The 24,165-nt window shown below is 37.8% G+C and overlaps 1 protein-coding gene across 1 annotated transcript in view; it reads right to left on the bottom strand.

Moving 5' to 3' along the window:
• The window catches only part of LOC122803554 (E3 ubiquitin-protein ligase TRIM62-like), a 563,070-nt gene that overhangs the window by 138,363 nt on the left and 400,542 nt on the right, over window positions 1–24,165 (bottom strand). The window contains exon 5 of the mRNA XM_044073213.1: window positions 4,612–4,760. Coding sequence (XP_043929148.1) covers window positions 4,612–4,760 — 149 coding nt within the window. The remainder of the gene's footprint in view (window positions 1–4,611; window positions 4,761–24,165) is intronic.

Here is a 24,165-nt window from a genome sequence, read left to right as displayed (position 1 = left end):
ATAAACATTTTTAGTTTCAGACTTCTGACCTTTCTGAGTCATGCTGCCACTGCCAGACCAGCTGTGATATCACCGTGTAAGTCTGTAGGTGGGAATTTCATGGATGTTGCCATGTGGGCTCTTTGCCACACATTTCTGTATTTTTTATAGTTGATCTGCTGGGTGAGGCTAGGGTGAGTATGGGACACTCACTTTGATATTCATGCATGTGGCCTATGACCCACCAGTTATTTGGCTTACCACATATACTGCAGTGGTAGTTATTAGCTAGGGTGGTACTACATAGTGTGGGTAAGCCAGTACTGGGCATAGACTTCCTGCTGTCCCACATAGCTGTCAGTTGTCTGCTGCTATCCCAGTTAGCCACCCCATTCCCATGCAAGCTTGCATAAATACCATAGATATTCTATCAGAACATTCTACTCCATTCATTTATTGTTAAGAAGACTGACTTACCTTGTGCCTGAGGCAGGTGTGAGGACAGTGCTTGAGGGCTGATTATGTTGGATGCACACAGTACACTTCCTATACATGGTAAGGTATAGATGGTGTGATGTTTGGCATCCATTTTACTATGTGTGTGAGTCAGAGATAGATATCAGTCCCTTGGGCCCTACAGTGTCAGCATAAGTGCTATGCTTTGCCTCTTTGCCAAGGACAGGGCATCCTGGACATGCCTCCATCTGCCTACAGGAGCAGGCTCAGGATGTCCCTTCTCCGAGTCCTTCTATGCCTGTGGAGACCTTGGCAATGGTGGGGGGGGGGCTGTGTGGCCCTTCCCTGTTTTCGTCCAGCTGCAGCTGTTTTTGCAGGGTCATATTGTGTAGCATGGCACATACTATGAGCATGTGTGCACATGTGGCTGGAGAGTACTGCAAAGCTCCACTGGATATGTCAAGGCAGTGGAACCATGACTTGAGCATCCCAAACACACACTCTATAATGATCCTGGTTTGTGGGTGTGCCTCATTATGGAATTTTTTTGTGTGGGTGTGTGTGTGAATTTCTGATGGGTGTCAACAGCCACGGCTCCAGTGCATAGTCAACATCCCCCACAAGATGGCCATATGGGATGTCCCTACTGGCAAATTCCTTGTACAGCTGTGATGAATGCCAGATGTGGGTGTCATGATAGCTTCCAGGGCTGCCAGTACACAAATTCATGATAATGCCCTGGGCATTGCACATGATTTGGCAGTTGATGGAGTGGAACCCCTTGCGGTTTAGGTAGATCCTACCCTGGTCACCGGGTAGTGCTTTGATGTGGATGTGCGTGCAGTCTATGGCACCCTGTACCTCTGGGTATTCTGCTACACTGTGGAAGAGACGCATATTACTGGTCCTCTCTTCGTGGGTCCTGCGGAAGTAAATCTGCTCAGTGGCATGTGGTTGCATGGCATCCAGGAAATGGTGGAGTATCTTGGACGCAGATGCCTGTGAGACTCCCATGACATCCCCAGTTGTTTTTTGGAAATTACTTGTAGCTAGTATTCTTAAGGCAACACATACCTTGGAATTCACTGGAATGGGTTCCCCTCTGTTGGTTCTGGGTCTTAGGCAAGGCTGGCACAGCTCAAAGAGTTCCTGAAGTATGCCCCTGTCCACCCTGTAGCTCTCTACTATCTCCAGATCATGTAGCCCCTGGTAGGTTATCCTGGGTCTGAACACTCTTCTCCTCCTCTTCAGTCTGAGTCATTGTCAGCATTATCCTCCTCAGCGCTCTTGGCCTCTTGCACATACTGATAGATCAAAGCAAAAGCAGCCCCTAACATCTTTTGCTAGTTTTGTCAGTTAAAATTCCCCCATATGTGCACACCTATGGTGCAGATTTTGTGGGAAAAAAACAGACTGGAAGGTGTTTGCATAGTTTATAGTGCTGTGCTGCAGATGCTGCCTGTGTGATTGACTTACTTGGAGACATTCCACCTGCCAGCTGTTTTACTTGTATTTGAGTGGTTGTATTTTGCTATTTCCTTTTTTTTTTCTTTTCCACTTTCCCATTTCCACCCTTTTAAGCTTGGAGGTAAGGCACGCAAACTCGCTGCCTAAATGTAAACAGTGCTGCAATTTCCATTTTTTTTAAGTCCCATTGCACGCCGCTGCCCTATGCTTAAATGGCTGAGATTGGCCAAAAAAAATACTTTGATTTTTTATTAAATTAAACACTTTCCAATGCCAATGGCCATATATTTGGCCATTGGCATACATAAAGTTTGTAATACATGCTTTTATTTGAGCTGTCATGCCTCTGTTTTTTTATTTGCAGAAATATGTTTGGTTAGTAACCGAACACATTTCTGCAACTAGCACTGTTCCTGCAAGGATGCTTGCCTGCTTCCTGAATCACTAATTCACCTCATTTGCATGGTTTTCACCAGCAAATGAGTTAATTAGCATTCTGCACAGCTTTCCATGCATGAACAGTGTCGGCAGGCTCATTCACGTCAGATCAGCTGTTTCCTGAATCGCTCGGCGGGCATATTCCATGCAGGAGCAGCTACACTGTTCCTGCACGGAAATATTTGTTTAATGAATTCCAGGGATGGACCATTTTAACTGTATTCAACTTTCCACCATACCATGGAAGGTTAGCTATTTTGTTATTATTTATTTATCATTTGTTGACTAGGTTAGTCCCACAAGGCTAGTAGCCTGTTTTCATGAGAGAATTGAGATGGCATTTATATTACTAGGAGAAATTTAGTCCAGGACATTGGGAAACTTCTACTGTTTTCAGTAGGTGCCATGGAATTTTTTACACCCACCTCAAGCAGATGGTGCCTCAGTTTAATATCTTATCCAAAGGAAAACACACTGAGGAGTACAGCCCCCTCCTTGTACTACACTGCAGTGTCTACAGTCATTCTACCACACCAGGTGTGGGAATAGAACCCACAGCCTTCTGTTACCAGTCAGTCTACCAGGTGTGGGAATAGAACCCACAGCCTTCTGCACAAAAGGCAAGTGTGCTACCTATTGCATCACTGATACTATCCCTTAGCGGATTATAATAACACTGGATGTCAAGCAGATCTGGTATGGGGACTGATAAAAATTTCCCTTGATTGTATCTGGGTGGTATTATTGCTACATCTTTCCTGCTGATAATTCATCACGTTCCTGGCATACTGCTAGTGTACTCTGCACAGCTAACCCACAGCTACATTAGTTTGCAAGGACACTGACAATACTTACTTTCCTTTTAGCTCAAAGGGTTAAGGCTACAAGGGGCTGATGAGTTTCACATTCTAGAGCTTGGTTTTATTCCCTTAACTTCCACATGCAAGTTGTTTGAGTCAGAACAACCCACTTAAGTATGCACTGCTCCCAGGTCACAACTAAAAGCTGGCACCTGTATCTCATGGACATCTTAGATTAAAACATAATAACTAGAATAATATCATTAGATAGTTTTTGATCAGGTGGCTATTTTAATTAAATTATTTTTATTCCAATAAAACATTTTTTGTTAGTATCTGGCTCTAAATCAAGACAAACCTCCATCTTCTGACAGTTTGAACTCGTGTGATTATGATGTTGATTAATTTCAGTTAAACACCACTGCCATGATTGCTTTTTACTTTCTCTTTTCTGTTGGGCTTAGCCTACATTAGCTACATTCCTTCAAGGCCTACCATTACCATATCTGCTGCTTTTCAGAGATTTTGCTTTCCCCTGTTTTTTTTTTATGACAGAACATCCTTCATGAGTTTCAAAATCAGCTCAAAACTTCTAGGTTTTACTCATATAAACTGGTTTTTCACTTTGCCCTGACAGCTGCTGCACACATTTTGTTTTTCTTTGCAGACTTAATCTTACTACAGTAGATTACATTTCCTTTTTATTACAGCACGGAGATCAAGCAGTACAGGTTCTGTAAAAGATCCAGTTCTGCCTAAAGAATGTAGTCACATGCAGTCTACTAGCAGTCCTATGTTTCCTCCATTTACTACTTGCATAGGTTACAGCTTGTTTGCTTTACCACCAGTTCCTGGAATCTTCTCTGAGTATGCATGCTTCTTTTCTAAGCTACACTTTAAAAACATCTGTAACTGCATCCATCACAATACCATTTAATTCATTTTTCCCTTGTCTGATTTACTTTGGTTAATCTTAATTTGCTTGCTTCCTATTACCATATGATTATTTATTTTTTAATAGTTACTCTTTCGTTAACATGGTGCAGTGTACAATCATTTAATTAGTAGGTTTCTTCTGACCAGTGCATGCCTCTCTATATACTTGCTTTTGCATTTGTTATGTAATTTTCCTTTTTTGTTACAATGCAGAAATATCCTCTGCTGTCTCGAAAACGTCAAATATTTAGAGCCTGTATGTTACAGATACACTAGTCCTCTGTCTATATTTTATATGTACAGCTTGTCTTCAAAACCCCAAGGGTAATGAGTGAAAACAGGCGTCTGCATGCATAATACACCTACCTTCTAAACAACACAGCTCAGCTAAATAATCCATTATAAGCACCCCAGAGGCTGGATTTTTCCTGATTTCTAATTTATTGTGCATATACAACACACCAGATGAATCTGATCAAGTCATATCAAATTTCATGTCATATTTTTGAAATTGTTTTTATGAAACTGTACTCACAAGATAACAAGGCTTTCCGGACTGTTGTAGCTTGTTTTGTCAGACTGTTGAACAACTTTGTAACAGATTTCATTATGGACGAGAGCACACCTTCATCAACAAGGGTATCATGAACAGCTTGATCTGGTTTGTTAAGCAATAAATGTATTCTGTAAAAAAAGAAAGAAACATACTTCTTAATGTCTGTGAACATATACAATGAGCACTTTAGAAATGTGAATAAAAGCTTTCTTCCAATTTCATTTAGAAAGATAACAGATAATATACATAATTTATGTGAGACTTGAAAGGAAAAATGCCCACCTACTTATTCTTTATTACACTACATACTACCAAATTATTATTAATATTATATTATTTATATATATTTTTATTTCTACTGTATTTACCTTCCTACCCCTCTGCACAAGATGTCAGTGTTACAATAAGAAAATGTCCTCTGTTTTCCATCTCATTTTCATGGTGGCTGATATGAGTCCCCTGTTAGATTATAAAATTCATAGAATGAGGGTGGCCTTTCCTACCTAGTACACTTCTGTGGGTTGTGGCAGTCTTCTGACCTACCTTACTTAGCCTCTTGAAGTCTTCTCTTCCTCTAAAAACTTCCAGTACAAAAAAATGTCTTTAATCTCCACACTTGCTTGGCTGGCCAGTATTTTTCTTCACAATTTAAGAGACATCCCTGTCTTCTAAATATTCAATTAACTGGTGCCAGGTGACCTGTGGATATGGGGGTTTACTGATAGTATAAATCCCAGAAAAACAAGGTTTCCAACCCCATAATGCTGAGTTTCGGATGTGTTCCTTGTTAAAACACAAGATCTTTTTCTGAAACTCAGCATTATTGGAATGAAAGACTTGTTTTTATAGTATTTTTCCTAGTGGTAGACGTCCATATCTACAGGTCATCAGGTACCAGTTAACTGTAGGGCTCTCTGGCTACTCTCTTTAGAAGCTTTGAGATTGACCCGTTTCCCTCCCCCTTCAGGCTGGAACTGAGATGGATTATTAGCTGGCTTCCTTTTCAAAGTGACCCCTTTGAGCTTTGACTATCTCATAAACCTAGGATCTGAAGAAACAATGTGGGAGCAAAGGGAACAAATTTATCCAAGAAAGCTGATATTGATGAACAAAGGCTCCCATACTCTGTATGCATCTCTACACATCAGATTACGTGGTAGCTATTAGTCCCAAAGAGCTCATATATTAGCAGCTGCCATTTCTGCCTTAACAGATTTATTCTGATTCGGGACAACCTTAGCTGAACAGATGACCTAAGTGAAGGGCTCCAACCCCCCCCCCCCCCACACACACACATCACCCAGTGCCCCCCTGGTTCCCCAATAAAGATTACTTTTTTCTTCTTTTTCTCACAGTTTGTCCTTCTCTTTTTTTTTTCCTGCATATATTTATTCAACCTATCCTAACTAGGCAGCACTGCACTCTAATAACTGTGGAGGAAATAAATGCATCAACCTGTGGGGATTCTAGATGCTCTGAAATGCATTTCAAAGATTTTCAACAACCTTTTTTTATCCATTGATGGCCAGAACAATATTCCTGATTAAGGAAAGGAATTCAGTGTTGCCCATCAACTTTTCTTTTTCCTTTAACTGTTCAATACATCCTAACTGACCAGGACTGTACTATAATAACTGTTGAGGAAATAACTGACTTAAACTGGGGATCTGGGGGTCACTAGGCCTCACAAGCCATAGACACTATAGATGTTGCAGGCGCATTTTAGAGCTTTCCTACAACCTCTTGATCCACTGATGGCCTGAACAAAAATCATGATTAAGGAAAGAACTGTCACTTGTCTTGTGTAGCTAGTTAAGATGAAGAGGCTCGGATATTCGATTATATACTTTATTGCATACAAACACATCAGGATTGATATCAGCAACATAAAATATAAGCAAACTGACTGACTACTACACACATATATGCTTACACCTCTGCAGCTCACTACAAAATGGCAGTCTTGCTTGCACATGCTCAGTATTTATATACATGTGCTAGCTCACTGGAAAGCTTCTTAAAGTTACATACACACTCTGCTCTACAAGAACTTCGATATTCTTCTTCAACTTTATTTTTTCCTGCAGCTTTTTAACAGATCCTAAATGACCAAGAGTAAAATAACTGCATTAATCCAGGGTTTTGGGAGGCCACTAGGCCACTAGAAGCAATAGGGGTCCTAGAGGGAGTTCTAGATGCTCTGATATTTTATTAATTTTTTTATTTCAAAATTGTATCTAAGGCTTGATGCTCAAAAATGTCAAAACTCACAGTTCACAATAAACTGAGAAAACAAATATTTGTGAGGATACATAAATCATATCTGGCAATAGCACCATTTTAAATCTAACCTCAGCCAGGGATACACAGAAGGTGATGATTTTTTTTTTTGATTGTGATAAAAGAGGATAGACGTGTAATATAGCTCACCTATGCTCCACACAAACAGCTGTCACACAATAAAGTATTACAAGTTGCTTCACACATTTCACATGCAATAGCAGACAGTTGGTCCATTCCCTACACAGACAGCCCCAACAATTATTTCTATTTGGTCTGAGCATATCTCAGATGTGCAATTAAGTAAAACATTTTACTCCACACAATGTGCAGTAATCCTGAAAGCTAGATAGTAACTGTTTAAACTGAGTTAACAATAACAAGTAAGTTGCTTTCAACAGGCAATTCCAACCTCCATTCAACAGTTATAGCTGCTTCTGCATGCACTTCTGATGACTGTCATAAAAAGTGTTGGTCATGTATTGGATTTCAGGTCTGCGACCTTCCACTCAGTATTTACATATTAAACCATTCCAAGTTGTTTTCCACAAATCACATTAATGTTACAATTGCACACTAGTCCTAAAAATCCAGATAATAACTATTTAAAATGAGATAACAGTAAGGGCATCATTTACTTTGTACAGACAGCACTGATAACAGATTTAGTTAAAAATAGCAGCCGTGTATTGCATTTCAGCTTTGTTACATGAAATCAGTAGCCACACTTTAAAGAATCCTAAGTTACTTCACTTAAATTACAGTAATCCTGTAAAAGCACATTAGTCCTGCAAAGCCAAATTGTTTAAAACAAGAAAACATCAGGGTCAGATACTTTCTATAGACATCTCCCTCTCCATCAGTTATAGCTAAAATGACAGACATGTATTTATTTGGTGAAACTTATTTTAAACATCCCACCGCTCACCTCTACTCAGTTACACCCTCTACTTATGTGTAAAGACCAAAGGTATAATAACCATTTGAGGGTCTGCCACCCTCCTGAACCCCTGCCACAGGACTGCAGGGCTCCAGAAGTATGTTAGTAACAGCTGATTTTGTGTATGCAGCATAGGGGTGCAGGAGTATGGTAGCCAACTTCCTGTACATGGGCAATCTTCTCTCACCATCTGTTATTCAAAGCCTCATCCATACTTGCACAAAAACGGTATGAGATTTTTAAAGTGTGCTAGTCCTTGCATTTCATCTTTGTTCAATGAAAAGAGTAGCGACACATTAGAGTATCTGGGTCTATATCAGTTCATCGAATCACTTATCATCAAACCCCTATTCCTCAAACAAATATTTATCAAAGATGCAAATAGATGAATGGACTTTCCAGCGAAACTTGTCCTAGGGCAAACCAACAGTAGGCCACCCTAGCGACTGAGAACAAAATAATAAAACTTAACACCTACCCAAGTGGGGGGGGGGGCTAAACCCCTCCACCCCCTAACTAAATATACCAACTCTGAGATTGCACTACAGTGGGGAAAAGGGCAAATTCCGGATGGTGGCCAACTGTTGCCTTGCCCTGGGAAAATTTAATTGAAAACTCTGTTTGACAATTGGTAGTTTCTCTACATAGAAGATCGATGAAAAGGTGTTCACTGCTTTGTGATTTGACAAAATGTCACAGACCCAAAGTATTCCAAGCTGTTTCATATAAATCACAGTAATCCTGCAAATACAGATTAATCTTGTAAAGCTAAACAGTGACTTTTTAAACTGTGAAAACAACAAGAGGGTCAGTTACTTTGTACACACAGCCCCCCCAAGCATTTATAGCTAAAAAAGTACTACTGTATGTTTTATTTCAACTTTGATCCATTGAAACAGTAAACACACATTAAAGTATTCCAAAAGTTGCATTCACATAAATTATAGCAATCCTGCCAATGCACACTAGTCCTGCAAAGTCAGATAGTGACTCTGCAAACTGAGAAATCAATAATAGGGTCAGTTAACTTTCTACTGACAATTCCACCCTACACAGCAGTTAATAGCTAAAATGACAGCCATGGAAATACCACTTCAGCTATCCAGTATTTTACAAAATGTCTCTGGTTTTGTCTTCTATTTTTGCCCTGTTCCCCATAAGAAATGTTATCACTGAGGATTATAGTCAGTTAACTATGCCAGACATTAAAGTTTTATACTTTGTATTATACCAAAAATGTATGTTGATAAAAAAAAAAGCTGTTGTTCTATTAACATTTTAATTGAATTAGAGCCATTTTTGAATTTCTTTCTCCTAGTTATTTTTGTCTTTCTTCAGAATTCTTGAACAAAGAAGTTGAAAGATATTCACATTTGTTCCATGGAATCAGTAGCCACATTTCAGTATTCCAAGTTCTTTCACACAAATTGCAGTAATAGGGGTCCAGGGAAGTAAATAGTGTGGGAAGAAATAGCCAGGGAATTGTTATGGCTAGGCTTGTATAGGTCCAAGGGCCAATAGCCTAGTATCAACCTATGAACCTATGAACCTAAGAGCAGCTATTACTCCTATTTCCCCACTGATAGGCCAGCATTTTTATATTACTCTAATTCATTTAGTTGGTAGAGCAACAGATTTTGCATCAACAAACATTTTCTGAGGAATAATAACATGAACTCCAGTGTCTATTATTTCATGACTGATTAAAATCCTCAGTGGTTTTCCAGGAAATTAAAAAAATATATATATACATATATATATATATATATATATATATATATATATATATATATATATATATATATAAGGGAAAGGGCAAGCATATTAAACAAAACAAGGCATGTTCTACACAATCAGGAACAGCTGAGAACTAGGACCAGCTAGCCTCCAGATAGCCAAAAGATTTGGCTGCCTGCTAGTAACAATACTTAAAAAAATTACCTCATACTGTCACCAAACTTTTTTGTTACTATGGACTTGAGAGATTCCTCTACAATTTTGAATTTGTTGACTTCTAAACCTGTCCTACCCAGATATTTTTGACAATGACTGGAAGTATTAAAATTAAGTTGACCTCTAACATGGCATTGTAAGTTTTTGGACTGAAGATTAAGAATACTTCTGTCTGACATTTCGGTGAGTGTAGTGGATATAAAATAGACTAGATGAGAGGCAGATGATGCACCCGAAATGAAAGGCAGATGATGAACCTGAAATAAGAGGCAGATGTTGCACCTGCAGTATGTTAAGGTGATTTGATTTTTACACTTTTGACAAGTGCCGGACAATGGTACCTCCTATACTGAGCCAACAGATATTGCTAACATAATGGCTGATAGACTCAGTGCCAACTTTACCCCTCTCTCCCCCCTTAAAGGACCAATCACAATACCAGAGGAATGCCAGGCACCCAGCATTGCTGCAGCACAGGTTAAAGCTGCATTGTCCAAGGCCAAGAATACAGCTCCATGAGACCTGGAAATATCCCTGGATGTGTTCTACATGAATTACAAAGTGAACTGGCACCAAATCTGTGCACCCTGTTTAATCACAGCATCACCTCAGGCTTTGTCCCTACTGAATGGTGCACTGTTACAGTCATCCCTCTCCCTAAAGGGGGAGCGACTACAGACCCTGAGAATTATAGCCCTATTAGCCTGATGAGTAAGGCTAAGGAATGCATCATCATGGACCTAATTAACAAGGATATAGGGAATCTCCACAATGTAGATCCCACACATTTAGATTCTGTGAAAGGTAGATCATGCCTGCTCAACCTGGTTGACTTCTTTGAGTCAGTCACCAGAGCTGTGGATGAGGGTAAGGCAGTTCATACAGCCTACCTCGATTTGGCCAAGGCTTCTGATACCATTCCCCACTCAGGAATTATTGATAAACTCACCAAACTAGGCATCAACCCTAATATCACTAGGTGGGTTGCAAATTGGCTTACAGATAGATCCCACAGCGTGAAAGTAGCAGACTCCAAGTCAGACTGATGATCAGTCACGAGTGGAGTCCCACAGGGATCGGTCCTGGGTCCTCTCCTGTTTGGCATCTACTTCTCAGAAAGTCCATGCCAACACGTAGAGACTCTGGCTGACCAAGTTCACAGATGGCTGCAAGCTGGGAGCCATTATTAACTCCCCAAGTGATGCAGACATCCTACAGAAAGGCCTCACTGAGACCAATGACTGGTGTCGAAACCATGGCCTTAAGCTTAATGCCAAAAAATGCGTCCTCATCCCATTTGGGAAAAACTCAGTTCCCACTAATTACCACATTGATGGGAGCCCACTGAACACTGAAGGCACTATAAGAAATCTGGGGACACTGGGGGACAGGTTCATAACCCAGAGACTGCCCATGCTCTGGAATAGACTTCCCATACATGTCAAGCAGAGAACCTCATTGGCCCTCTTCAAGAGAAATCTTGATGAGTGGATGGGAAATAGAAAGTTCACCCCGGGGATCACTCCATTGGCTCTACATGATAGAGGCACTGGTAACTAACGTCAGGCGGCACGATGCCAGGGCACTTCTATGGGCTAGACTTGTAAAGGCTCCAGGGCCATTAGCCTAGTACACACCTATAAAGCTATGAGCCTAAGAACTCACCCAACTGATACAAATAAAACTTTTATTAATACCATTCCAAAGTTTTAAAATTGTTCTCACTTTTGTCAATGTAGAATGCTGTATTCATGCAACACCTAGCCATGTAATCCACCTTATCCATCCTACAGTTTAACCTGCCAGGAACCCTCCACTTTTTGATACCATCCAAAATCTCCCCTTCCACATCAGTGTCAATGAACGAGCATTGCTTGCAGCAACCATATTTATTAGTGTGGTGAGAAAGATTGTCGCCTTTTTCAGCCATCCTCTCTAAAATCCTTTTTACATTTATTTTATTTCTAAAAATAAATCCTCAGATATACAGAAAGTTAACCCAGGGTACCTCAGTGCTCCTAAGTATGTTCCAGTTCCTATAGAATTTTGTTTTAATGTCCCCAACATCTATTGTATAGTGCAAAACAATACAATTGCATAAGTTGCTGTATTCATTGTTCACTGCTCCTGACCTATGCTGTACTGTATTTCTATCTAATTGGTGCAGTCCATATCTTAAAATAGGACTATAACTGAATTTCCTTTGCTGTAAAACCCATTCCAGCTGTTCATTAACAATTTTATCCGGGTAGCCTCTTTCCAAAAACATGCTCTTCAATACGTGAAACTCATCCATGCTCCAATCATACCTGGAGGTTAGCCTTGATACCCTAATAAACTGACTTTTAACTAACCCCCTCTTTTGATGCATAGGATGACTACTGATGTAGTGAATAAAAGAATTGCTAAATGTAGGTTTTCTGTACACCCTAGTGTCTAGCCCATCTTGCCCATTTTTTGCAACTAGCATGTCCAGATAGTGAATGCTACCCTTGTCACAGGTAGAAGTAAAGCTTAAAAAGTCTTTAATAAATTCCTCCAGTTGCAACTGACTTCCTGTCCAAATCAAAACATGACATTCAAATAGTGGAGACATATTTGGGTCTACATCAGAACATCAAAGTTTTAAAACTTCGAATGTTCTAATATTGACCCGTTTTGAGCGAAAGCTAAAAATAGTGAAGCTACAGAACACCGAATTCTTTCCTAGGGAAAGAATTTGGTTGGCCGGTTCTGTGGCTTCGCTATTTTCAGCGCTGTGGTGGAAAGTTACGGGTTGGGTTCAGGTAAGTGTGCGATTGTGTGGTCGTTAGGGATAGGGCGTGGGTTAGGTGAGTTAGGGTTAGGGCACGGGTTAGGTGAGTTAGGGTTAGGGCACAGGTTAGGTGAATTAGGGTTAGAAGTGGGTTAAGTGAGTTAGGGTTAGGGCGCATGTTAGGTGAGTGTGCAATAGTGACGGACCTTAGGGTTAGGGTTTGGGTTAAGGTAAGTGGATAGATAGTGTATGTACAGTTTAGTGTAGGGTTAGTTGTAGGATTATAAGTGTATGTGTGTGGATTGATGTTTTTTAGGTGTGCTTGTGTTGTGTGTATGTGTTTCGGAATAGCAAATTTTTTCCCAAGGAAAAAATTAGCTATTCTGAATGTTCGATATTATGTAGTTTAGATATTTTAGGTTTGATGAAATAGCGTTCGCTATTTTCATCTTTTGATAGTGTGATATAAACACACATATTTGACAGTGTTTGTATAACTCCATACTAAATACTTGCTCTTTTTCATAACAAGACACTGGACCCAACCCAGTTTGGTATCATCAAGGGCAGAGTATGCCTAGTCAACCTGGTGGACTTCTTTGAGAAGGTCACCAAAGCAATGGATGAGGGCAAAATGGTTCACGCTGCTTACCTTGACCTGGCCAAGGCATTTGACACAATATCCTACTCAGGCATTGTTGACAGACTCAAGAGATTAGGTCCAAACTCGTATGTCACCCAGTGGATAGCGAACCGGCTCACAGATAGGACACAGGAAGTTAGAATTGAGGAGTCCACCTCTACAAAGAGGCCAGTCACAAGTGGAGCACCTCAGGGATCAGTCCTTGGACTGCTCCTTTTTGGTATTTACTTCTCTGAAGTCAAGGCCAATGTCAGTGGTCACTGGCTGACTAAATTTGCAGATGATTGCAAATTAGGAGCTGTCATTGAATCCCACACTGACACAAATGTTCTCCTGGAGGGGCTGACACTAACAAACAACTGGTGTCAGAGCCATGGACTAAAACTAGATACCAAAAAATGCATAATAGTATCCTTAGGGAAGTTATCCACCCCTGGTAACTATCATAGTGACAACACACCCCTTAGAGTTGACCCAGTAGTTAGGGACTTAGGGACACACATAGATAGTAATCTAGCCTTTGACCATCATGTGTCTAAAGTAGTAATGAAATCATTCAATGTTGTGCAACTTATAAGCAAAGGTGTGGCATCTAAGTCCAAGGAAGCCATTATTCCACTGTATTCAGCATTCATCAGACCTATCATTGACTACAATGCCCCCTTTGGTATGTACCTAACAAGGCATATCCAACCATTATGTCCACAGAGGTTCCTCACTAAAAGAATACAGGGCTTAAGTAAAATGTCCTATAAAGACCACCTCAAGGCTCTATCAATGTGTTCTGTCTCCTACAGGCTTCTGAAGGGAGATCTATGCCTGACATACAGAGCATTGTCAGACCCCACTCTGATGGACCTCCTGCATATTCACAAAGCAAACAGCACCAGAATTGCCCATTCTAAAGACTTAAACCTTGCCTGTGATATAAATAGGACCTGCTGTAGAAACAGGTATTTATCCCAGCGATTACCTCATCTCTGGAACAGGCTCCCCATCCATGTGAAGCAGAGTTTCTCCCTTACTCAATTCAAGTGCAACTTGGATAACTGGATGGGGAACAGGAAATTCATCCCTGGTTTGGCATCTATGTCTCTAAGAGACACAGGCAACCTGTAAATGGTTCATCTCCCAGGCCCATGTTTGTAAATGTTTCATCTCGCAAGCCCCTGCTTATACTTATCAAGTTTATCAGAACTTGACAGAGATTTGGGATGCATGGCTAAGCTTAAAAAGGCCATTGTGGTTGTTAGCCTAGTAAACACATATGAACCTATGAATAAAGGACAGTGTTCACATATAGAGGGACACAGGCAGACCCTATAGGTACTCCCTTCAATTGCTTAAAATATTCACCCTCAAAGAAAAGAAAATTATTGTACAAAATGATTTCCATGAAATCCATTACTATCTGAACCTCCTCAGGGTCTATACATACAGCAAGTTTAAGTTTAAATTTAAATTTGAATTATTTTATTTACTGTTGTCAATAAATCATGTTGAATCACTGCATTATTGAACTATGCAGTACTCTCTCTATGTGGGATAACAGAAAATAAACTCTTAATGTCAAGTGTTACAAAAAAAACAATCCTCATCCATTATCAAATCCCTCAGTTTATCTATAAAGTCCCAAGAATCCTTTATATTATACTCAATTTTCACAAATACATTTTTTAACTTAAAGTCAATATATTTAACAATTGGTTTAGTAATAAAACCCTTTGCAGAGACTTTGGGATGAACCGGGAGATTGTTAACATCGCAGCAGATTCTAGGTATTCCAAACATTTTTGGTATGATATGATGTTCTACTTTCAAAAAATCAGCTAGATCAACAGTAATGATGTCATACATCAACAACTTCTCAAGAGCTAGATGAACAGTAATGATGTCATACATCAACAACTTCTCAAGAGCTAGATCAACAGTGATGGTGTCATACATCAACAACTTCTCAAGAGCTAGATCAACACTAATGGTGTCACACATCAACAACTTCTCAAGAGCTAGATGAACAGTAATGATGTCATACATCAACTTCTCAAGAGCTAGATCAACAGTAATGATGTCATACATCAACAACTTCTCAAGAGCTAGATCAACAGTAATGGTGTCATACATTAACAACTTCTCAAGAGCTAGATGAACAGTAATGATGTCATACATCAACTTCTCAAGAGATAGATCAACAGTAATGATGTCATACATCAACTTCTCAAGAGCTAGATCAACAGTAATGATGTCATACATCAACAACTTCTCAAGAGCTAGATCAACAGTAATGGTGTCATACATCAACTTCTCAAGAGCTAGATGAACAGTAATGATGTCATACATCAACTTCTCAAGAGCTAGATCAACAGTAATGATGTCATACATCAACAACTTCTCAAGAGCTAGATCAACAGTAATGGTGTCATACAGCAACAACTTCTCAAGAGCTAGATGAACAGTAATGACGTCATACATCAACTTCTCAAGAGTTAGATCAACAGTAATGATGTCATACATCAACAACTTCTCAAGAGCTAGATCAACAGTAATGATGTCATACATCAACAATTTCTCAAGAGCTAGATCAACAGTAATGATGTCATACATCAACAACTTCTCAAGAGCTAGATCAACAGTGATGGTGTCATACATCAACAACTTCTCAAGAGCTAGATCAACAGTAATGGTGTCACACATCAACAACCTCTCAAGAGCTAGATGAACAGTAATGATGTCATACATCAACTTCTCAAGAGCTAGATCAACAGTAATGATGTCATACATCAACAACTTCTCAAGAGCTAGATCAACAGTAATGGTGTCATACATTAACAACTTCTCAAGAGCTAGATGAACAGTAATGATGTCATACATCAACTTCTCAAGAGCTAGATCAACAGTAATGATGTCATACATCAACTTCTCAAGAGCTAGATCAACAGTAATGATGTCATACATCAACAACTTCTCAAGAGCTAGATCAACAGTAATGGTGTCATACATCAACTTCTCAAGAGCTAGATGAACAGTAATGATGTCATACATTAACTTCTCAAGAGCTAGATCAACAGTAATGATGTCATACATCAACAACTTCTCAAGAGCTAGATCAACAGTAATGGTGTCATACAGCAACAACTTCTCAAGAGCTAGATGAACAGTAATGATGTCATACATCAACTTCTCAAGAGTTAGATCAACAGTAATGATGTCATACATCAACAACTTCTCAAGAGCTAGATCAACAGTAATGATGTCATACATCAACAATTTCTCAAGGTGCGAATGTATAGTTCTATATGCTGTACTGATCTTATTGATGGAAACAAGCTGATATGTACTAGTGTCCGCTAACATTTTAGAAATGTTTTCCATTGTAATTGACAGTGTCCATAAGTACCATTCCACCTTCCTTGTCCGGTTTCATGTATCTAATGATTGTATTTGACATAAACTCCTTTAAAATCAATGCTTCCCTCATAGTTAAATTATAATACACCATATCATTTTTGTTCATTAATAAACGTCTAATGTCCTGTTCACACATCCTTTCAAATGCTTGTAAAACAAGATATGTGTGTGGAGGGTTATATACACTCATGTTTTAACCCAGTTGCATATTGGCCATCATTGTGAGCATTACCCAGATGCAACTGTAAATTCAATTTTCAAACAAACAATATCAAGTCTATTAATGTCTGTACAATGTCCAATCTGCACAAAGGAATAAATGAAAACCCTTTCACAAATAAATTGTGATGATCAAGACCTACGTTAACATCAGTGAAATTATAAATCTTAAAATTCAAATGTGTGGTCACAGATACAGTACCTTCATGTGTGGTGACAGCATCATTATAATTCAGTCCCTGGAGGTCTGCCAGTACTGTTGATTCCCACGCCATCTTCTGCTCTTCCCACTTCTCCTCAGTTTAATATGCCTTCTCCCTCTGCTTGTTGGCTAATATCTCATACTGCCTCACCTGGCGTACCTCCAAAGGGGAGTTCTGTGCACTATACACCTGTTGTTCAACTACTGGGGTCAAATGTCTATACATGTTTAAGTGGTCTTGGGAGGATACCTCTCTTTTGTGGATTTTAGGGTAAAGCGCATGGTTGGCATAATCCATATTGTCGTGTTGTAACTTCTTATCTTTTCTTCCATTAGTGGGTGCTAGTCTAGCCTCAGTGCTATAAAAACTTTATTGTTTTGCCATATTAGAGATCAACTTTATTGTAGCTTTCCTGATGTTGTGAAAAGACTAAGTCCTCAATAATGGTTGTGGCTAAATGTGTGATTTCCCTCTCTAAGATCACCATGTCTATTGTTCTCTTTCATACCCAACCGGGTTAAATCAAACCTGTTTTATCTACCAGTTTCAACAACTCTATGTGAAAGGGAGTGCTCTTCTCTACACCATGAGGGTACTTCCAAATTTTTAACCCCTTGGGCACATGTTTACATTTGATAGTTTCTCCCCAAAAGTAATTGTTCATCTGTAACATTTTATACTTGAAAACTGACTGACTACACTGGCAAAAGTGTGAGCAATTTTAAAACTTTGGAAGTTTATTAATCAAAGTTTTATTCATATCAGTAGGGTGAGTTCTTCACATGGAATTTTATATTTCTTATGAACCTTGGCTCGGTCCTTTGGTGTGGTTACAATATTAGAATAAGCATGCCTTTATATAGTACATAATTTCCTTGATCAGCAACTTCCACCCACCTATCTATGGGTCTATATTATAACACTGAAATCTACAAAGATCGATTGTTATAATATAGAACCCTAAACATCGAAATCCGCAAACATTGAACAGTCAGAATAGCGATTTTTTTTCCCAGGGAAAAAAAATCGATATTCCGAGAAACATACACACAGCACAAACACACACAAAAAACAGCAATCCACACACATACACTTAAAATCCTACACCTAAACCTAAACTAAACTTTACATACACTATTAGCTATCCACTTACTTTAACCTGACCCTAACCCTAAGGTGACGGCACTATAGCACACTCACCTTATCCGTGCACTAACCCTAACTCACCTAATCTGCCCACTAACCCTAACCTACACACAACCGCACACTTACCTGACCCACACCCTAACCCTAACTCACCTAACCCGCCCCCTAACCCTATCCTACACATAATCGCACACTTACCTGAACCTGACCTGTAACGATCCAACATATCGAACACTGAAAATAGCGAAGCCACAGCAATGGCCTACCGAATTCTTTCCCTGGGAAAGAATTCGGTGTCCTGCACCTTCGCTGTTTTCAGCGTAAGACAAAACTGTTTCGATATTATAACATTCGAACTTTATAAAATTCGATGTTATGATATAGACCCCCTATCTACAGGGTCCTTCAGCAAAAGCTACACTATTATATAGGGCTGCAAATCACTGTGTATGTGTTCCTTTATAAAGAGGTCACAATTGTTTGTGAAATTCTAAATGGAGTTACCCACCCCTTCTTTGTTTAGACATATACATCATACCTAGCATGTTTATTCTTTATCTCACCAGTGTTCTCAGCATATTGATGCCCTGTCATTTAAATGATCAAAGTCACCCACTAATATATACTTGTATATCTTTTAATATGTATCACTGTTAATCATCAGACTTTTCAACATTTATGTTACTCACTGTAATCAGAGGATGCCTGTCTTCCTTCATCATTGACTGTTCCATTTTTATCCACTTTCATCCTCTTTCTTCTCTCTTGTTTAACTGCGTTTTCAGTCCCAGGCCTCTTTGCTGTAAGGACAGGTATGGGGCATCTGTTCTGAGCAGACTGTCTTACCATAACAGTATGTGCACTAAGTTTTGTAATGGTTCATAATATTTCGAATGATGGGAGAAGGATATCATAGCAACACTGGTGCCACCTCATCCTAATTATTATTTCCAGGACCATAAATGTTGGAGAAAAACTTTCCCAGCATTTCAGGGATTCTTTTCAGTCAAAGCATCACATTTTCTAACATTGATTCCAATGACTGCATCCTTCAACAAAATCCAAATAACAATGAGTCATCTTGGAATACTTCAACAGTTAGATGCACAGCTTTTGACTTTCTGTGGACTGTACCACCTCCGATGTTTCTGAGATGAAGGCTAAGCCTAATACTGCCTCATAATCCTCCAATAAACTAACATCACTGTGGCTTAATGCATGCAGGATCACCATGCAGTTATCAACAAAATGTAACACTTTGTGGATCAACATACTTTCCAAAGTTCTATCTGTTTGTACACTAGAATCCCTACCATTATATCAAGCATATGTGTACTGTACTCAATAGTTTCTTTTCATGAGGTCTTCTGACTGGCATGCCTTCATTATATAAGATCTTTGGTCATGTTTTCCCCACAGCTCAAGCGTACTCACTTATGATTCCATGGTTTGTCATTTTCTGTGTTTTATCTACGTATTAATAAAATGGAGTTTTCTTGTGAGAAATGCAGAATGATTAGACTATTAAGGCAATGTATGCTTATAGCACAGTATCCAGATACATTCAGAAAGAAATTAAAAGATAAACAAGAAAATGCATCTTAATTTTGACTTCAAAGATGATAATATTGCCCTTGATAGACTAATACCTCAAACCAAGAATGAAAATGCAAAAGTGAATAACCATAACAGAGAATTCACTAACTACATATTCATAAAACTAATATCCTCTTAGATGAGTTTATTAAGGCTTTGGATAGAAAAGCTCAAAATACTGATACTTATAGAGGGAAGAATGAAATGAGATATTTTTAAATAACCCTCTAGAAATTATTTGAGAGTGTCTGTAAATGCATGTGCATGCAGCTATAGTTAGTCCTGCGATAATCAAAATACCCCTGGAAAAAAAAACTTAAACATGTTTTACTCTGACATTAACTAAACTGTTTTATGCACTCTTTAATTGTTTATCAGTAGTGTGAATGAATTACCACGGCAGGGCTAACCACCAGACAGTGTCAACCTTGGCTTGAGATGATTGTCACTGTAAAAGTGGCATCCCGACCCCATATGCAAAATTGGAAAAGGGGTTGAGGATGGATGGATGGATCTGATGACTGGAATGATGACAGTTAACAAGAAAATGATTTAAATCCTGGATCAAATAGACTAGTTGGATTACTGACTGTAGTGAGTGAGATAATGGACTCATTATTACTGAAGATATTAAAGAAAATTTTACAGAACTGGGTCATACATCAAGTATGTAACCATCATGTATTTTCTTTGTGCACCTCAGCTGACAGTAACTTAGGAAATTTCCTTAGAACATTTTTCCTTTGTGATGGCTGCAGAGTTTGAAACCGATGTTTTGTTTTTGGCTATAAGTACAACATTTGAAAATGTAAAGACTAGGATTTTGATAGATCAATTAGAGATGTCAGGAGGAATAAAGAGTTGACAGAATGAATCAAATTATGGTTGAATAAGATGGAATAATGGGTTAAATTAAATACGGATCTTTGTGATATAATAGTTTTAACATATGGTCTGTCCTAAGGATCTACTCTGAGCCCCTTTCTTATTACTTATACTAGTAAAGGGTTTCTGCATAACTAAATATGTGGTTAATATCACATTGCCATATTTGATAAGTATAAGAGCCAATACTGATTGATTTTAAACCTTTGCAAATCAACTGTTAGTATGGCCTGAAGAAAGCAATTTAGTTTTTAAATATGGGAAATGAGATGTTATTAATTACGGCAAAGTTAGGGACAACGCTGTACTATAAACAAATGATGGATATATTTTATAAATCTATATCAAGATCTTACTACCATTATTGAATAGAAAATTAAATAGTACATAATGGATACTGTAATGAAGGCTAAATATAAGTTTGGGACATGTTCAAGGTTATTTCATGGCGGATACCTTCATTTATAATCCTTTTATGTAAGACCTTAACTGAACCACATCTTGAGTAGAATCCCCGTGAAAATAATTTTATGCATATCGTGTTACAATGTTACAATGTAGTTAGAAGAGGACTGGAAGACCTCTTTGGAGATTATCTATGGAATCTTTAATCTGTAAAAAGAAGTCTGTAACCCTTAACCCAGTCCAAAGTTATAATTGGAATTTGAAGATATTTACATTAAAAACATGTCTCAAACCTAATGATGGTTGATTTCAAAGATGTGTCACTCATACAAAAAATATTTATTGATGTATTCAATTTTTGATGTTAATCACAAGATTATTTGTAGTTGAGTGAAAATAGAACATAAAATTAGCACCAATAACAGTTGCCAGTATCTTATCTAATTAATACCTAAGTGGTGTGGAACTTCATACCTCAGCGGAATACAAATATCTTACATTGCAGAACCTTTTCTGAGAAATAAACTTAAAAATATAAGATAAATACATTTAAATATTTTATGAGCAATAAAAGCTATTACAACTGTACAAATAATGTTATCAGTAAGAAATATTTTTACAGTGATAGTCAATGAATTCATAGTATTTTTCCATGAATACTGTAATATATTGTAATGCAGTCTCAGCCTTTTCCATTAATACTGTAATATATTGTAATGGACACAACCCCCAAATTATATTTTTCTAAACTTTCAGAAACAAATTTTCATATTTTGAAAAATATACAACCAAGATGTGTATTTTAAGAACATTTTTGTTACCCAGACAAAAGCTTTCATGTGACAACAATACATTCCTCTATAAATTTATTTATAAGTGCATGTTTATTGAGATATTTACAGGAATTTGAAAGCATATGTTTAATTGTATAATTAGAAATACAAATAATACTGGATTTATTGGATTTCTCTTAAGATGAGCAACCTACAGTGCAAATATTAAAGATAGTTTTCTTCAACAATCTCTAAGGTTTTATCTAATGACATTCAACAGTTTCTAAATAACTTGTATTTTTTGACATTTTAAGTACTTACAGAAAGATTGCTTATTTTAATAATTATTAATAAACAACTAGAAATACTTCCAATATGGTGTGATTATTAACCAGCATTTTCAGTGAATTGCCCTGGCTCCCACATTGGAGTTTTAAACCTTACATCACAATAAAATGTAGGTCTCTCAGTAATGAAAATATGAAAATATAAATAATCATTGGCAAAAATTAATTTCTCCACTGCATGGCATCCTAGACTAACAATCTTACTGTCATTTTGTTAATACCTCCTTGCCCATTTCAATGTTGCCTATCATTAGCTGGTAAGTTATTTAGTGCAAGAATCCAGACCACAGAAAAGTCCTGGGCACCATACAGAGGTATGGGTGTGAAATGGAAGTATATAAAAAAGGGACTTTGGGTGTGAGTGAGTTAAAACAATTGCAAGTCAAAACCAAAACCCCCCTGAGCAGCCAACAGCAAACATAGTAAGTTTTAACCTATCAAATCAACAGAACCAAGGCAAAAACTGAACATTAGAGATCTTTTAACAAAATAATTCTGCATTCCTTCTTGTCTTTTTATATTATATTATAGTGATATAGATACAAAAAGTTGCACTGTATTCTCTATGAGGTTGGATTAATAAACTATAGAAAGATAGAGCTACATTTATATGTGTAGAGGAGATGGCATGTGAAACATCCTTTATAATGTTAAAACACTGTTTCAGTATCAAGTTGGAATTAACTTCAAAGCTTAAAGGTATGTGCACTATAACACGGAGATCCTTCACATGAGTCAAAATTAAAAGTAGTTTATTATCAATAGAGTAGTGAACTTACAGGGCAATGTATTGCATCTGTTGCTGTTAAAAGAAGTATGGTTCACAGATACCCAATTGAAAAAGGAAACATTGAGACCTTGAATATTTTATTAATCACTTAGGCCAGTTGATATAGTGCCAAATTTAGTGTCATCTGCAAACTTGCCCACACTTACATAGTCCACAGATGAAAATCAGGAAAAAATATTAAAAAAAATGTTCTCTACACAGACCCTTTTGGTATACCCTTACCTAATACATTTTTAATCCTTTCTCAGCAAAGATGGTTAAAAAAGTAATCTGCTAATCTACCTAAAAGTAAAACTGTTCTCATTTAAAGCAGATAGTCATTGAATTGTTCTTTTATGAGGAATAATGTCAAAGGCTTTGGTGAGGTCAAGATAAATTGCATCAGCTAGTATCCCACAATCCATTGCCCCAGTTAAGTTGTTGTAAAAGCTGATTAAATTAATAGTGCAATAACATTCAGAACAAAATCTGAATTGATTCAAACTAGTCATGTTTATTGGTCTACAATTATTCACATTGCTAGGGTTAGTATCTTTTAGAACTGGGACCTTGACAGCCTATGTCCATATATCTGACGCAGAATCATTTAGCAGATATAACTGATACAAATAAGTAAGTAAGAGACAGAAGTACAACATTACTGATGTAGTTAAAAAAACACCATCGTGTCCATTTGATTTAGCTTCTGAGTAAGCTCTAATCTTACTGATTGCGCTCATAAAGAAACCTATGAACATGTTTTTCTGTAAAATGTCAACTGAAATACAGGTGATAAGAGCATTCACAAAGTATCAAGAGAAAATAATGTTAAATACTTCAAGTAATACCGCTGTTGTCAACAATTTCTGTGATCTGTTTTAAATACTAAATCATCAGGTGAATCCTTAAAATATGGCAGCAAATGTTTACAAAAAGATTTTCTGTTTTTTTTTTTTGTTTGTTTATTTCTTGCTGTTGTTGTCAGTAGTATAAACAGCTAGTTTGCATCATAAACGGAGTTATTTTTCTATTTTTTTCTCAAGGATGCTCTTATGTTAATACATCCATCTTTGTTACAAGTAGAAGGGTACTTTCTATATTCCAATTGTTAATGATTCTTTTTTTTCAAGCTCCTTTATTGAATTATCACTTGTGACATAGGTAAACATATTATATAATATATAAAAGTAATCAAACCATATTAATAAGTT

This window comes from Protopterus annectens, chromosome 5.part1 (assembly GCF_019279795.1).
Source record: "Protopterus annectens isolate FY-2018-M chromosome 5.part1, PAN1.0, whole genome shotgun sequence".
Lineage (NCBI taxonomy): Eukaryota > Metazoa > Chordata > Ceratodontiformes > Protopteridae > Protopterus > Protopterus annectens.
Note: the sequence above shows the minus strand (reverse complement) of the source record. Positions and strands in the feature narration are given on the sequence as shown.